General features: G+C 48.0%; 1 protein-coding gene across 1 annotated transcript in view; it reads left to right on the top strand.

The window, feature by feature from the left end:
• OLFML2B (olfactomedin like 2B) overlaps positions 1 to 17,474 on the top strand; it is a 57,823-nt gene that overhangs the window by 24,179 nt on the left and 16,170 nt on the right. The window contains exons 4-6 of the mRNA XM_003415205.3: positions 2,883 to 3,059; positions 8,921 to 9,146; positions 10,291 to 10,827. Coding sequence (XP_003415253.1) covers positions 2,883 to 3,059; positions 8,921 to 9,146; positions 10,291 to 10,827 — 940 coding nt within the window. The remainder of the gene's footprint in view (positions 1 to 2,882; positions 3,060 to 8,920; positions 9,147 to 10,290; positions 10,828 to 17,474) is intronic.

Here is a 17,474-nt window from a genome sequence, read left to right as displayed (position 1 = left end):
CCAGAGAGGAAAATCACATTTAAAAATGCAGATGCTTATGAAAGCCTGAGAGTGGACGCCAAAGGTAGAGAGTGTTAGATCTCAGTGTAGCGAACTTCTCTAGAAATAACTCTAGGAGTAAGGGCATCTTTAAGCCTGTGCACAACCTTCCCTGATTCAAAGCCTGCTCAGCATTCACCTTCGCAGAAGTGCCTCGGCTACTCCCAGCCCACAGCGCTCTCTCTGCTCCCTGCCTCAACTCACTCACTTGGCACTTACACAGCCTGACATGGTTGGTCATCTCCTTCCCGCAGTGCGCTCCCTCTCCCAGGTACAGTTGTCACCACCTTCCCCAGGACAAGATCCAGGGTAGTTAGAGCCTGTCTCTCTGCCACAGCACACCTTAGAAGCAGGAACTGCTTCTCAGTGTTGTTGGCTGGAATATGGCTCTGGGCCTTTCTGGTATAAACCAGGCCTGGGACACGGCTCTTTTGCCAAGTGGGGGTCATTTAGGGAAACTTTTTTTGTAATAATTTTATTTATTTTGTTGTGGTTGAGAATATACACAGCAAAACATATACCAGTGCAACAGTTTCTACATGTACCATTTAGTGACATTGATTACATTCTTCAAGTTGTGTAACCATTCTCACCTTCCTTTTCTGAATTGTTCCTCCCCCCTTAACCTAAATTCACTGCCCTTAGGGTTGCTATCTAATCTTTTAAGTTGCTGTTGTCAATTTGATCCCCTATGAATAGTTCTTAAATGAGCATAATGCTCAAGGCTGACTTTGTTTTACTAGTTAAGCAAACTTCTGTTTGGTTTTAAGAAGATTTCAGGGGATATTTTTAGTTTAAGGTTTAAAGATTATCTCAGGGCAATAGTTTCAGGGGGTTATCCAACCTTCATGGCTCTAGGAAGTTTAGAGTCCATGAGAATTTGAAATTCTGTTCTACATTTTCCCCCCTTTTGATCGGGATTCTTGTATGGAATCCTTGATCAAAATATTCAGTAATGATAGCTGGGCACCATCCAGTTTTTCTGGTCTTATGGCAAAGGAGGCAGTTGTTCATGGAGGCAATTAGCCACACATTCCATTTCCTCCTCCTGTTCCTGACTCTCCTTCTTCCTCTGTTGTTCCAGGTGAATAGAGACCAGTTGTTGTGCCTTGGATGGCTGCTTGCAGAGTTTTAAGACCCCAGGCACTATGCATCGAACTAGGAGGTAGAGCAGAAACACTAAAGGATTATGAGGCCACGTAACTGGGATGTCCCATGAAACCATGACCCTGAACTCCAAACCAAGATACCAAACCCCATGAGGTGTTTGGTTGTACATAAGTAGCCTCAGCAGCTACTCTTTTGTTGTTGTTGTTGTAAATATATCCATCACACAGCTGTTGCCAACTCCACTTTTTACTGGCATACAACGTATTGACAGCAATTACAATAATCGACTGTGCAACCCTACCCTTCAACAACTTGATATTTTCATCACCATTAACCACCTCCCCCCCACCTTTTGCCTTCCTCCCACCCAATAACCACTAATAAGCTTTGTTCTCTATACATTTGTGGGTAGATAGGAAAGTCTGATGCCAGCCTATCAATTTTTTTTACATGAAAATGATGCTCTTATAGTGCTGGGGAATAGATTGAGCTCACTAGAGAAGTGAGTTAAGTAGATTTTTTTTGGCAACCTCTTCTAAAATTGTTTAGAAAATCCTTCTTTCATTAACTGAACTACCGGTTCACATGTACAGGGTGCAAGTGGATGGAACTTTTTGTCAAGTTCTTAATCGCTGGATAAGGGCTGTCTTAGTCGTTAGTGCTGCTATAACAGAAATACCACAAGAGGATGTCTTCAACAAAGAGAAATTTCTTCTCTCACAGTCTAGTAGGCTACAAGTCCAAATTCAGGTCATCAGCGCTAGGTGAAGGCTTTCTCTTCTTGGCTGTGGAGGAAGGTCCTTGTCATCAATCTTCCCCTGGTCAGGAGCTTCTCAGCACAGGGATTCCAGGTCCAAGGATGTGCTCTGCTCCCGGCACTGGCTTCTTGGTAGTGTGAGATCCCTGTGTCTCTCTGCTTGCTTCTCTTTTTTATGTCTCAAAAGAGATTGGCTTAAGACACTATCTAATCTTGTAGGTCTCATCAATATAACTGCCACTAATCCATCTGTAGGGTCGTAGGGTCCTATCTGTAGGGCTGCTATGAGTTGGAATTGACTCAGTGGCAACGGGTTTGGTTTGGTTTTTAATCCATCTCATTACATCATGGTGATAGGATTTACGACACATAGGGAAATCGCATCAGATGACACAAAGGTAGACAGTCATACAATACTAGGAATCATGACCTAGCCAAATTGACAGACATTTTGGGGGGCCCCAATCCAATCCATGACAAGGGCAATCTGTGTACAAATGACAGAAAAGGAGCTAGGTGTCCTATAGTCCCTGGGTGATGCAAAAGGTTAACACATTGAGCTGCTAACCAAAAGGTTGGAAGTTTGAGTCCACCCAGAGGTGCCTCAGAAGAAAGGCCTGGTGATCTAGTTCCAGAAAATCAGTCATTGAAACCCCTGTGGAGTACAGTTCTCCTGTGACACACCTGGGGTCACCACGAGTCAGAGCTGACTCCAGGCGTGGCTGGTTGGAAGGTGGCATTGGGCATTTCCAGCAGTGGGCTGTAGTGGAGTGGGCTGCTCAGCAAATGTAGCCTGGAGGCCTGTTCTCAGTCCTGAGCACAGAGCTGGGCACACTTTGGGGCCCAATCCCACGATGACTGGCTTTTCAGCCTGCCTGTCGCGTCTCCATGCTCTGAGCCTGGCTGCCAGCTGCCAGCTGCCACCTGCCTGTCCTCAGAGCACTTTAACCAGTCTTTATTTTAAATCTTTTCTCAGGAAGTTTCTAAAAACCTCACCAAGGAAAACAAACAAATCAAAGAGGACATGGAAGAAGTTCAGACCGAGATGAACAAGCCAGGCAAAGAGAACTGCACCACGAACGTCCTAGATAGTATGCCAGACATCCGGGCAGCCCTGCAGAGGGACGCTGCGGCCGCCTACACCCACCCTGAGGTACAGCCCCCGCCTCTGGAGCCTCTGATCACAGCTCCGGACAGCCTGATACCACGTCTCACCTTTGCATAGAGCTTTTCAGGTTCTGGTCCTTTCCTAGTCATGATCTCATTTCATCTATGCGATAGTCCTGTAAGTTTGATGGGGCAGGAAGTGACCCCACTCTACTTAACGCTGGAGCCAGGACTCAAACCTGGGCCTTGTGAGCCTTAGTCCCCATTCTTTCCATCATCCGCCATTGCACCTCCGTGAGCATCCCTTGTACTTACAAATAAGGGGTGGCATACTGCTAGCTTCTCTGGGTTCACACCTGCTGCCCTGGAATAGTTACTGATAGCACCCTCTCTCATGCTCAAATAACATCCAGTTTGGACAATAAGTTATATGGTCTCCCCCCATTTATAAGGCACTTTATAATTTACTCTGCACTTTCATAACCATACCATGTGGTCTTCACCACAGCTCTGAAAAGCAGGCCAGGCAGAGACCAGTCCTCATTTTAGAGATGAGGGAACAGACCCCGATATGCCCATGGCCTCCCCTGCTCAGCCAGGAAGTAGTGGCAGAGGGCCTCAAACCTCTGCCTCTTCTCACCCAGCTATGACCCTTGTTACCCACGGATGGAGTAGACGCTGTCTGATGTGATTTGAGAAATGCCAGGAGACCAACTTGCTTAAAAATACCTCCCCACTGGGTTCCTGTTTCTTTTGGCTCCAGTTAATACGTTACGTTTATGTGCCAACAGTGAAATGTGTTACCATTGAATGCGTTGGGTTCTCCCCTAAATCGATGTCCAAGAAACGGACACTAATTTGGGAGATAACCCAAAAGAATGGCAGGGGAAACAGGTAAATTTTTATGTCAGGGCTTGAAGAATATGGGATGCTAATTAGCAAGACAGGTGCAAATGGAGTGTTATAAAAGGGGTCCCTGGGCAACCGGAGCATAGCAGCACTTACAAGAGGCTTTGCTTACTTTGAGGAGCCCTGTCAGTGCAGTGGTTTAAGGGTTTGACCACTAACTGGAAGGTCGTCAGTTCTAACCCATCAGCTGCTCTGCAGGAGAAAGATGTGGCAGTTTGCTTTCATAGAGATTAAAACAAAACAAACAAAAAACCCATACCCCTTGCCATCGAGTCAATTCCAGCTCACAGCAACCCTATAGGACAGAGTAGAACTGCCCTGTGGGGTTTCCAAGGTGGAAATTCTCATAGAAGCAGACTGCCGGACCTTTCTCCCGCAGGGCAACTGGTGGGTTTGAACCACCGACCCGTCAGTTAGCAGCCGAGTGCCTAACTAGTGTTCCACCAGGGCTCTTCTTCCATAAAGATTACAGCCTTGAGAACCCTATGGGGCAGTTCTTCCCTGGCCTATAGGGTCGCTATGAGTTGGAATCGACTCGATGGCAATGGCTTTGGTTTGTTTTTTGCTTAGTTTAACTGGTTGCCGAGGTTTGGTCGTGGACGGCACAGCTGTGGCACGCTGGTACTGGGGCGTGGGTTTCAGGTGTGCCATTGAGGGGTGCCCTCAGTCTTGGGCAGTTGGACTTGGCATGGGTTGAGCGGAGCCTTGGACACCAGTGCTCCTGAGCTGGTTTCTCTGTATGCCATGATGTGAAAAAACACTGGGAAGCGTTGCTGTGTGGGACTCTGTGCCTGGGTCTTAAGAATTGGGGTAAGAGACGAAATAAGGCTGGTGTGTGGGCTTGGGACATCTGGGTAGAGAAACTCATCAGAGTGGTACCAAGCAGGCAGCAGCCGTGGGCTTGGGACATCTCAGGCGCGTGTGTTCTGCAAAGCAGGATAGTAGACTGATTAGGACTTCAGAGGCAGAAAGCACTGAAACAATTATGGCACCTCCCACTCCAATATGCAACTCAAAATAAAAACTATTCCAAACCATACAATAAGTATAAGGAAGGCCACTCATTTTCTGGCTTTTCCCATGATGACTACTTTGATGGTTTGGGGAAATATCATATTCCTTCAAAAATTATTTTTATTCTCTTTTTTGAGTGTCTCTGACTTGCTGGCTACCGAGGGTGTGTTTAGTCTACTTAGCAGGCCATCCCTGAGTGTTGGGCTCATAAACCAAAGAGCCAGAGAACTTTGAGCTGGAAGGGAATCGGGGGCCCCCGCTCATCATGCCTGGGGCACCACGTAGCTCATCACAGGCCATCTGCCATCCTTGGCCTGGCCAGCTGTCCAGTGGAGCCGGGTGTTGTTCCCTGCCCTCTCTGGCTTCCAGGTTCCCAGCCGGCGAAGCTTGAGGCTCCATCTGCTGTCTTGATGACATATTATGTGGTATGTTCAGGAACCCAGTTCAGATTTCCTGAGGGCAAACAGCAAACCAAATCAGACACACCGAACATGTTTTCTCCTTGCTCAGCAAAGTCCTTTCGCCTCCTCAAATACCCATTCATCATCCTGCTGAAGTTAGCACAATCCGTCCAAGCCGGGTGGTGGGAGGGCCAAGGGGCAGGAGGGCTGAGAAAGGGGGACGTGGTGACAGAGACCCAGGGGGAGGCTCTTCTTCTCCCTTTTCATTCCTCTGTCTCTTCGGTGAAACTTGGATGCCGAAAAGGGGCAACTGGGGTGTATGGGTTTGGTTGTTTATTTTCAGGGTTTTTGTAGATGAGGTCAGGGGTTTCTCAGAATGGTGAGTGGCAATTTGTTGGAGGCGTCTCTCCAAGAAGGCCTTTGCCCAGAGGCTGGCAAGGGGCCCTGGGGGCTGGGTTGGAGTGGAGAGGGCAGGGTGGGAGCGGGGACATCATGATGCCAGGAGTTTAAGTCATACAGCTGGCTTTTGGATTAACAGAAGGGAAATCAAAGCTTGGTGAGGGCTGCTGCTGCCCAGTGCAGCCTGTCTCCAGCGGATCCAAGGAAATTATATGTTCTCTGGCAAAGGCTGCCCATGGTCTTGCTCCATCTCCTTGGCTGGGAAAAAGAACTGCAGTTCCTGCCTGTCCCTGGGAGACTGGAATTAAAGACAGCTCCTGGGGTTTGCCATGAAAAAATGACAGCCTGCTTTTGCAATGCAAAGGGAAACCAGGGTTGGGCAATTGGATGCCTGCGGTCAAGGGCTGTGGCTGGGGGCCTCTTGTCAGCCTCCCAGGTAGCTTTCCTGGGAAGTGAGGGATCTCCCAAGTCTGCTGGACAGTAGCCAGACCGTGGCCCTGAGGGCCTGGGGAGGCAGGCAAGTTTTTGGATGGAAAACCAGTCAGTCCCATGATCACACTGTGGGAAGGGTGGCCTAGTGTAAGGAAGAGCACCAACTCTGGGTCCACTGAATAGCCATGACTTAATTAATACGCCTCTTGGCCACTTGATTGACTGTCAACCAAATTACTAAGTCACTCTGAGCCTCTGTTTCCTCATCTGTAAAATATTGTTATTGTTTTGGGGTATCGTTGAGTCAAATTTTGACTCATAGAGACCCCATGTGACAGGGTGGAACTGCCCCATAGGATTTTCTTGGCCGTAGACCTTATGGAAGTAGATCACCAGGTCTTTTTCCTACAGAGCTGCTGGTGGCTTTGAACTGCCAGTCTTTTGTTAGCACCCAAGCACTTAACCAACTGTGCCACCAGGGCTTCTGTCTATAGAATATGGAAGATAATATCTACCTTGGCCAGGTTGTTGTAACTTGTTGCCATCTAGTTGATTCCGACTCATAGCCACCCTACCCTGTAGGACAGAGTAGAACTGCCCCATAAATTTCCGAGGCTGTGATCTTTATGGAAGAAGACTGCCACGTCTTTCTCCTGAGGTTGTTAAAAGGGTTAAAGACAATATAAGGACTATGTCTGGCCATAATAAAAAAAAAAAATAGATGCTCCCTAAAATATCATCACCACCAGCCAAGTATCCCCTCCACCACTAGTTCAGGTCACCTCACCAGCAAGAAGGGAATTGAGGGAGGGGCGGGAAGCAGGAGTTGGGGGCTCTCCAGGGCAGTCAAGCACGTCTGTCTGTTACTTTAGGCAGGTCTTTGGTCCCAGCCAGAGGACACTGGCTTCAAGGAGCCGGTTACCACTGTGTGCTAGGGAGCAAGGGATGCGTATTTAGGAACTGCCATGTCTGTTGTGCCATCTGGACAAACCCTCTTGTCACGGGAGAGTGAATTGAGACTTGGGGGTGTGGTTGAGAGTGAGGAAGCAGAGTTTCTCTGGGCCAGATTTTAAAGGTCAAAACAAGAGCCTAGGTTTGTTTCCCCCTGGGCAATGTGAGAAAGTTGGCCACTATCGCAGGGCCCCTGCCAGCTAACAGTCAATGACCCTGAAGGTCCTGCTCTGTCCCTCAGGGCACTGCGCATCTGGGGACAGAGGTTTTGTTCCCAAGTGGGCTCTGCTGACGGGGGGGTTTCACCAAGGTCTAGAATTACAGCCTTTAGGATAGCTTACCAGCTTCTCCTGGTGAGAAGAGGGTTTTTTGTGGCTTAGATGGCTTTGTGGTTGGGTCATCTGAGTCATCATTAGGGCAGGGCCAGGCCCCTTAGGTGCCCACACAGTTTCCATATGGAGCCACTGCCCCTATGGGTTGCCTGTGGGGCCCCTGACTTTGAGAACAGTCAGCTCACAGGCCCTGTGTTCAAAGTTGTCTGATTTCAGAGGTGGGTGACAATGATCCTGGGAAGGGAGCATAACTGGACGGGCCAGGGAAGGACCCACTGACTGGATACACTGTGGACACAGAAGTCAGTCTTTGAGCAGCGGCTCTGTGGAGGACAGGGTGGCCAGTCCTTCTCCATGATCAGAATTGTCACTGTGACACCAAGATACCCAGATGCCAGGTCATGGGCCTGCGTATTTTAAAGTATCATTTGACTGGACACAGTCACAAATGTAGACAGTTCCTTGGGATTTGTTATGATTCAGCAATTCAGTTTAACAAATCTGAAAGAGGATCCACCCAGGGGAATCAAAGACGAATGCGAAGTGGTCTGTGCCCTTCGAGCTTCTCACAGGCTAGAGATAACCACATCCTTAAAGAATGCCTGTGGAAGGCAGGCGGGGACGGGTGCCATAATAGAGGCTAAGCGTTCACATCTTTCTCCACAGAGTGGCTGGTGGGTTTGAATTGCTGACCTTTTGATTAGCAGCCCAACACTTAACCAATGCGTCACCAGGGCTCCTTATAGAAAGAGTATATATAAAAAAAAAAGTAGGCAGTAAAAATAAAACCTTGTTCCTATCCCTGTGCCTCATTCATCCACTTCTCATCTCATCTGCCCCGCAGATAACATTGTTATTAATGTATATAGTTTTCTACATTTTAACAGTGAATATCTAGGTAAATATGAACATATTTAATTATTTTACACCTTCTTCCCACAAAGAGTAGCATAGAACGCACAGCAAAGCTTTTTCCACTTAATAATATAGTTCATATTTATTTCCATGTAAGTACTTAAATTTCTCATTCTTTTATTTATACCCGTTCTAAGTGCCTTACGTACAATAGCTGTATTTATCCTTTTCCAGTCCTGTGATGGAGAAACTATTTTTATCATCCTCATTTACAGATTAGGAAACTGAGGCAGAGAAGTTATGTAAGCTGTTGTTGGGTGCTATCCCGTTGATTCTGACTCACAGCGACCTCATGTGACAGAGGAGAACTCCCTCATAGGGTTTTCTTGGCTGTAATCTTTATGGCCACAAATCTTTCTCCCACAGAGCCACTGGGTGGGTTTGAACTGGCAGCCATTTGGTCAGCAGACGAGCATTTAGCATTGCACCACGAGGGCGCCTTTGTAAATGGCTTAGCTGCTGTTGCTTTATGGCCTTGGCTCCAACATGGTCCTCCTTGGCCACACCCTCTGTGAGCAATGACCTGACCTTCCCTTGTGTCCCCCCGGGAGCAGTATGAGGAGCGGTTTCTGCAGGAAGAAACCGTGTCCCAGCAGATCAACTCCATCGAGCTCCTGCACACGCGGCCCCTGGCCCCTCCGGAGGTGGTGAAGCCACAGCGGCCCCTGCAGAGGCAGGTCCACATGAGGGGCCGACCAGCCTCCAAGCCCACTGTCATCCGGGGCATCACCTACTACAAAGCCAAGGACCCTGAGGAGGAGAACGAAATTGAAGAGCAGCGTGAGTTGGGGTCCTCAGGGGTACCCTGGAAACAGGGCAGGGAGGGTGTCACCATTTGGACCAGAGTGTGGTAGAGATGCACTTCCTGAGAGCCACAGCCCCTTCTGCAGTCCAGCAACTGCTGTGGCCCCTCAAAGTCGTGAGGTGACCTGACTCCGTGCCAAGCTGCAAGTTATCCAGAGTTCTTGCTGAGTGGCCTCAACTCGCTTAACCTCTCTGGGTTTATAGAAGACCATGTGGCAGAGCATGCTGAGCTGCGAGGGGCTTCAGTGCCCTCCACTCCAGCCCTCTCATTTGCAGATGAAGACACCAAGGCTTGGAGGGGGAATGACTTGCTCAGGACCACACAGTGGGCTTCCCTGCCTGTTCCTCCCTCCTAAGGACCTGGGCATCCAGTCCAAGGCCTCCTGTTACCCATTTCCTTTTCTCTACCCTCCTTTTTTCACAGAAGATGAATTATCTCTTTGCCCATCATCTTCATCTTGTTTCCTTGACACTGGCTCTGCCAGTGTTTCTCCTCACCACTTCTTCCCAGATAGCCACTTGGCTCACCCTCTCACCTTCGTTAAGCCTCTGTTCTTATGTCCCCATCTCAACCAGTGCCATCCTGACCACTTACTACTGCAAGTTCCCCTTCCTCCTGAGTTCTCTGGACCCCCTTTAGCCCCCCTCTACTTTTTCTTTTTCTCCATAGCACCTTCAATTTATTGTTTAGTGTCTCCTTCATGAGACAGAAGCTCTGTGAGGATGGGGATTGTTGTTTTGCTCACTGATGTTGTGTGTGCTCCACAAGTATCTGTTGAATGAGTGGATGACTAACTTCCTCCCAGCCATCAAGTTTTATAGCCCATGACCCTGCATCCTCCAAGATGGCTACCAGTGACACCTGAGTCCTGGGTTGAGTACAGCAACGGTCTATCCACACATAGCCTCCAGGAAATAGTTGCCTTCTATCCACGCACCTTCTCACCTTCTTCTTCTAGCCCCTTTCATTCTAAAATCTCAGCTGGGCTCTATCTCTAAAGTGGGCTGTCATGTTGAGAGTGACACGCTCTTATTAACATGCCATATGCCATGCACTTTTGGTCACCTGAAGGTTGCCCCTCTCCCCGTGCTACAAATGAACCCTGTGTTTGTTTCACAGAAGATGAGTCTTTCAGCGGTGACAACGGAGTGGATTTGCTGATTGAAGATCAGCTCCTGAGACACAACAACCTGCTGACCAGCACCACCCGGAGGCCAGCAACCACCCATCACAGCACTGCTGTGACAACTGACCAGGGCACTCAGGCCACACCCCTGTCTTCAGCACTGCCGCAGGCCTCCACCTCCGCACCCAGCGTCACTGACCCTACTCTCCCTGCCTCGGATGAACAATCCTCAACAACACCCCAAACCACCTCTGTGATGCCAGATCCCACAGAGGAGGCTGTCCTTACACCTTCCACTCAGGGACCAGCTACCACTGTGGCACAGACAGCTACCCAGCCACCTCCAGCTTCAACTTCCCCAGCAGTGGTTCCTGGGGACGCATTTATGGAAGGTACCCTGGTGGCCCCCGTACCTCCCACCACAGTCAGGATAGACTCGCTGAGGAAAGATACTACTGCCTGGCAGAGTCCAATCCCTGCCAGCCCCACCCTGAGCCCTGAAGAGGAAGATGATATCCGGAATGTCATAGGTGAGTCAATCCCACCTGGCCTTAGGGCTTCTAGTCAGTTCAGTTGCATCCGCTGAGATGCTGCCAGGGACATCTGAGTCCTGGGAACAAGTTGAAAGCAGAAGGAGGAGCTAGATGGTTAAATTTCTTCATAAAGAAAGAAACGGAATTACACCTTTTAGTCAACAGGATGGTGTTCAGTATTTGAAAGGTGTACAATCAGCCTTAACATCTAGGGTTTAGTATTCAAAATGTTCCAGTGACAAGACAGAGAACCTCTTTGTATGTCTATGTAAGTATATAAATATATGTAAAGTATGTAGATAGATAGAAATAAATTAATGGAGCCAAGCTCTCACTGTCATTAATTAACTTGAGATGTGTTGAGTGCTTTCTGTGGACTAGGCTTTATGGTGAGTGTTAGGGTATTTGAAGATGACTCGGTCAAGTTTTCTACAGTAAGTTTACCAGGCCATGATACAACAAAGGATTCTTATTGGGGAAAATTCCGGAATAATGGCAGAGTGGGAGCAGGGCATAACCCATGCAGTGGGCCCAGGAAAAATCTCATGACCCTGGCCCTGGAGAGCATGGGAACACTGTGTATCATGTGATAAGTACCATAATAAAAGAATGGAGAAATAGAGAAATGCAAGAGAGAACACTAGCTTGAACAGGCAGCTGGGAAGGTTGAGGAAGCTTTTCTGAACAGGTATCCTTTGAGTTGGGTTTTGAAGGATGAATAGGAGTTTTGTTACAGAAACATGGAGAATGCAATTCTGGGACCTACATGGCCACAAAATGACCCTGAGAACAGTTTAACATGAGAGTGCGGGAAAGACAACTAGAAAATTAAAATGGGAGTTAGCTACAAAGTTCTCTTCCAAAAAAGTTAAACCTAGCAGCACTCATTAGGTCTCCATCAATAGTGATTGAAAACAAATACTATTAAATAATAATTTTATCAAAATACTTTTTGAAAAATACACTTGATTTGATAGAGAACATGATTTGCCTTCTACATCTTCCTGTCTTCCTATTCCCCATTCCCTTGGCAGTCTGGTTCTCTGTCCCTCCTCAGAGTAAGGTGTCAACTACTGCCAGAGACAAAGTGGTGGAAGGAACACCTGCCAGGAGCCAAACACCTGGGGTAAGGCCTGGTCTCTGCCACTGAGAGCTCTGTGACCTTGGCCAAACCCCTTCCCTTCGCGTAGTCTCTGTTGAAATGAGAAAAATTTGCTAAGGATGGTCTCCTCTGTACCACTCTATGGCTTTCTGCGGTAACTTTAACAAACCATGCTATAACAAGGGATCCCTACTGGGGAGAATTTTCTAAATAATGGCAAAGTGGGAACAGAGGAAACAGGGCAAAATCTCATGATCCCTGGCCCAGAGGAAGCTGAGCAAGAAGGCAGTTCTTGGCCCAAAGAGGTTGGGGTTGGAACAGAAGAGTCTTTTTTCCTTTCTTTTCCTTCTCAGCAAACTGGCCATAGAGTAGAAAGCAGATTTCTCAGTGCATGGATGATCAAGTTTCTGAAGCTGTTGGTCCTGCTCAGTTTCCACAGAATTCCCTGGGGTCTGAGCAGAGGCCCCCACTTCTGCACTGGCTCTGAAAGACCTGGGCTTTGCGCTCTTGGGAACACAGCCCCTGGGCCCAGTACTCCACCACCCCCTCTGCCATGGAGTAAGCTTCCCAGGGCCCCCATATCTCCACTGCTTCAGCTGTGCTTCACTACCACCCCTTTGCAGGTGCTGCAGTACTAGCAGGGAGCACCCACACACCTTGCATGTCCGCAAGTGATCATGTTTTCCAGCCTGGGAGCCTCATCCATCAGCGACTTCCTAGCCAGGACTGGAGTTCTCCACTGTCTCCATAGCCCACCTCCAGCCTGGGTTCCAGCACCCAGAGCCTCTCCCCAGCCTGCCTCCTCTGGGTTTTGCCACCAGCAAGCTCCTCTGGTACAACTCCTGACATGTACTTTTCTGAGGTTATTCAGACTCGCCCCCTTCCAGTAGCCTGACTGAGATGCTGACGCCCAGGCAGGAGAAATCCTTGTCCTGGTAGTCATTTACCTGGTGGTAGGAGCTGGGGTGGGAATGCATTTTCTCTTGATAGTCAATATTCTGTTTAACTAGAATTACATCGTCATGTAGAAAATATGAAGTTCTATGTCTCGGTTCCAGGTTCCACTTAAAGACTAGTCTGTAGAGTTTTTCAGAAGAGCTGGCATCCTTGCCTCTTGCATCTACTGCAAAAAACACAGGAACATGGACCCCGATGTAGTGTTTTCTTCAGATACCAAGGGGGTGGCAACATGAATGAACCTTGAAAATACGCTGAGTGAAATGTCAGTCTCCAAAGAGCAAATACTGTGTGCTCTCATTTAAATGAAATATGAAAATATATGCAAATCAAAAGTTATTAGTGGTTACCAGGGTATGAGGCGAAATCAACTGCACAGCAATGGGTTACCAGGGTAGGAAGGAGGCAGAAAGAGGAATTTTTTGCTTAGAGGGCATTGAGTTTATTTTAATGGTGGTGTAATAATTTGGAAAAGGACTGCAAGAATGACTGCACAACTTCAAGAACGTAAGCAGTGTTACTGAGTTGTGTGTGTAGAAATTGTCCAGTTGGCATCTGTGCTGTACATATTTTCACCACCATTTTAAAAAGAAGACGAGAAAAGGGAGTTGCTCGGAGAACAAGAAAGGTGTGGCTGTTCAGGAGATGTGGAATTTTGGAAAGTTTGTTTTCGGGCATCATTTGTAATCCTTTATCGCTGCCAAGCGCCTCCCTCTGGCTGGTAGCAGATGTGAGTGGGATTTCCTTATGGGAACCTTCCCTGCAGATCCCTGACTTCCCTACCTGGCCGCGTAAGACCATGACGGGCCAGCATGTCCTGTCCTAGTCGCCAGTTCAATAAAAACCACTTGGCTGAAACAGACACAGGCTACTGACTTGCTGCCTGCAAAAGCTGTTTGATAAGTCTGGCAATTTTGACTTTAAGCTGTTTCAGATGTAGTTTTAAAAGGGGGTTGCTTTTAAAAGGAACATTTGGTCCCGGGATTTCCAAACGTGGTTTTTGTCTCCCGTTATCCTCAGGGGATTTATAAAATTCTCAGAACAGCTTCAAAACCAAGTGAGTTAGAATGTGTTTTTGGTTGTGAGGACAAACATTTGGCTATAGGGGAGCTGTAGGATGGGGAAGGACAGACACAGGCAGCCATGGAGCCAGGGTGTGAAAGGAAGGGAGCGGTGCTCCGTCACCCGGCTGCTCAGGCTGCTGCCTGGGACTAAAACGTGTGCCTTGTGGTCAAGGCTTTGCAGACTCCTACACTAATGACTGCAATTACTGCTTCTTTCTCTCTCTTTTTTTTTTTTTTTAGTAGAGGCTGGTTTGGGGCAAGGGGTGGGGAGAGCAGACAAAGGGGACAGTCAGGATTATGACAATACCAGAGAGAGCCCTTCTCATAACTGGAGTCTAGGAAATATCCTGACCTGTGAAGAATGTCTGCCCTAAAAAGCATTCGACCTCACAGCCCCCCGGGCTTGGCCGGCCACCCGGCTGTGGGCGAGATGGCTGGCTCTATCTGCTTCGTGTCAGGAGGCTGGTCTGAGCCAGCTTGAGGACGGTGATGCCAACAGGGACAAGGCAGTGTTCCCCAAAGCCTCCTCCACGCCCAGACTTGGAACCAAGGATTTTCCAGTTGGCTGTCCCTCCACTTGACAGGCATCCCCCATAACTTCACAAACACGCTTCGGTCTCTGCCCTTGTGCTGGCTCATCAATCCAGTCCCTCAACGCACTTAATTCAGTTGTCTTATAACACAGGAAGCCCTGGCCCTAGATATGAGACTATAAATGGGAGACATTCCCTGTAAGTGGGTAAGAAATCAAGTCCAAGCCTTTTCTATAAGGATAACAGGTTCACTCCTTAGCCCATTCAGCACTGCTCTGGGCTGGGCTGTGAAGGTTCACAGTGTGTAGGAGATGGTCACTTCCAATAAAGGAGCTAACTCTAAGGGGAGTCCTGGGTGGTACACATGGTTAAAATGCTCAGCTGCTACGCTGAGGGTTGGAGGTTGCAGTCCACGCAGAAAGGCCTGGTGATCTAGTCCCCAAAAAGCAGCCACTGAAAACCCTGTGGAACACAGTTCTACCCTGACACGCCCGAGCACGAGTTGGAGTCGACACAAAGGTAACTAGCGGCAGTACGAGGAGGCAGGCAGGTGAGCGGAAGGGGCAGCAGAGCCTGTGCTTGGGCCGGCAGATGCGTGTCAGTCCTAACCCCACGCTCCGTCTTCATCATGAACTCCAGGCTCTTGGAGCAGACAGGGACTGTTCCAGCGGAGCAGACAGCATGTGCCAAGGTGTGTGGGTAGTTGGAGGTAGCCCACAGGAACTGGCATGGGGTACATAACGAGTGTGCCGGAAGGAATTCGGAAACCCTGGTCAGGGTGTAGTGGTTAAGAGCTATGGCTGCTAACCAAAAGGCTGGCAGTTCGAATCCACCAGGCGCTCCTTGGAAACCCTATGGGGCAGTTCTACTCTGTCCTATAGGGTCACTGTGAGTCGGAATCGACTCGACGGCAGTGATTTTGTGTTTTGGAAGGAATTCTGGGATCAGGAGGCAGGGCCCAATTACAAAGGGAATGAGAAGTCGGACTTAATTCTAATAGTGAGAGAGTCTAAGCAGAGAAATACTATTCAGATTCTTCAACTGAAGAAAAGTGTTGAGTGTTGTCGATGTGCAGGTGCTGTAGGTGTTGGGAATACGCAGCCCCAGAGCTGCGTACAATCTTGTATCTGAGACGGATACGTAATTTCAACTCAGGGTGGTGAGCACTGTGGTGGAGGAATGTGTAGGGTACTGTGAGGTGCTGTGGGACTGAGGGGATGGGCTCTGGCAGCCTGGGATTCTCTTTTGGAAGGAGATGCTGACCTAGCTGTCTTGAAGGCTGAGGCAGAGAAGGAAGGTGGCATTGACCTTGGAAGGACCAGAGCCAATAAAAGCACCATGGCTGGGGCTGGCTACATAATTTGTGAGGCCCAGTGCAAAATGAAAATGCAGGGCTCCGTGTTCATACAGCAAGGGAGAAAGTACCATTAAAGGTAGTGAAATATAAAGCTTTTTCTTTTCTCCTGTGGTCTCTTGCTCAACTTGTTATGGTGTTTTTTATTTGCTATTTCATGCCATTGTAGGTAAACAAAAATTTAATTTTGCCATTCATCTTTCTAATGTGTAATGCCAATTTTAAATGCAAATATAAAAGCATTTAATTTGTGTGTAGAATCACTGAAGTTACACAATCCATATTTCTTAGCTCTCACCAAAAAAAAACTAAACCCATTGCCGTCGAGTTGATTCCAACTTGTAGCAACCCTAGAGGGCAGAGTAGAACTGCCCCATAGGGTTTCCAAGGAGTGCGTGGCTGATTTGAACTGCCAACCTTTTGGTTAGCAGCTGAACTCTTAACCACTATGCCACCAGCACCTACACGCATATGTATTTTGTCCTTACCAGGACAATGGAATCGCTGCTGAAAACTGACTCAGCTGTTTTTATTTCATTTCTTGAACACACATTCTACTAATACTCTACCTTTGGCTTACTGATTAGTAAGGAAGAACTGAAAGGAAAGGAACTATGGGTTGCCCTATCTTTCCCTTTCCTTCTATGTCAACACTATCAGCCCAAGCGGTTGCCTAATACAGGGAAGTAATGGCACACAACAATGATGACTTAAGAAAGGATATGATAGGGTTCCTCGATCATTTGTGTTTCTGAGAACGTGATTGACTTCTTTCTGTGTTCAAAGCAATCTCCGGTTCTGATGGAAAGTGTGTCCTCTGGGTTGTCAGTCCCCCCTTAGGGAACTTAGAGGTAATACACTTACCTTGTATTCACTTTGAGTGATACTGAACTCCCACCACATAGCAAGTCCATTCGGAGTTGTGTGCTGGTGGGACATGGCAAATGCTCTGTGCAAATGTTATATGCAAATGATCTATGCAAAGGACAAGGAAGGTGGACATGCATAAGATGTGTTCTCCTCTGCTCATGTGCAGACTCCATTGTCTCATCAGACTTCATTTATAAAACACAAGTTCGAAGATAAAATTACTAAAAATTTCAAGACAACAACAGCAGAGCATTAAACCAAGCACGGGCCCTTCTGAGCTTGGGTCCCCGGTGACTGCACAGGTCACATGCCCATGAAGCCTTCCCTGAGCGTGGGCACCGTGGGGAATACAAGCAGCTCGGTATGAACAAGAGACCTTAAGCTGGCAACCTGAGGGCTGAATTCATCTCAAGATTTGTTTTTACGTTTTTTAACTTGAATGCACTCAGGTCAGGCTGCTCTTCCAGTTCACTACAGTCTCTGTTGCTGCCTGTTAGCTCACACCTCAGCCTGCTTCACTTGTTTTCAGTTCCTTCCTGGGCCCTGGAGACATTTGAGTTGGAGACCTGTGAATGAAGGTAGATGGCAAGAAGTAAGAATGGAGATCAGGAGGGGCCAGTGTGCTAGGCTAGGGACTTTGGGTTTCACCTGCAATAGTGATGGTACATTATCAATGGATTTAAGTGGGTGCCCATTATGGAAAGGCAGCTCAGTAACTACTGGGTAAGACAGGTTGACAGAAGACAGAGACAGGTGCCAGAGAG

This window comes from Loxodonta africana, chromosome 3, assembly GCF_030014295.1.
Source record: "Loxodonta africana isolate mLoxAfr1 chromosome 3, mLoxAfr1.hap2, whole genome shotgun sequence".
Taxonomy (NCBI): domain Eukaryota; kingdom Metazoa; phylum Chordata; class Mammalia; order Proboscidea; family Elephantidae; genus Loxodonta; species Loxodonta africana.
This window is presented reverse-complemented; position numbering and strand designations above follow the sequence as displayed.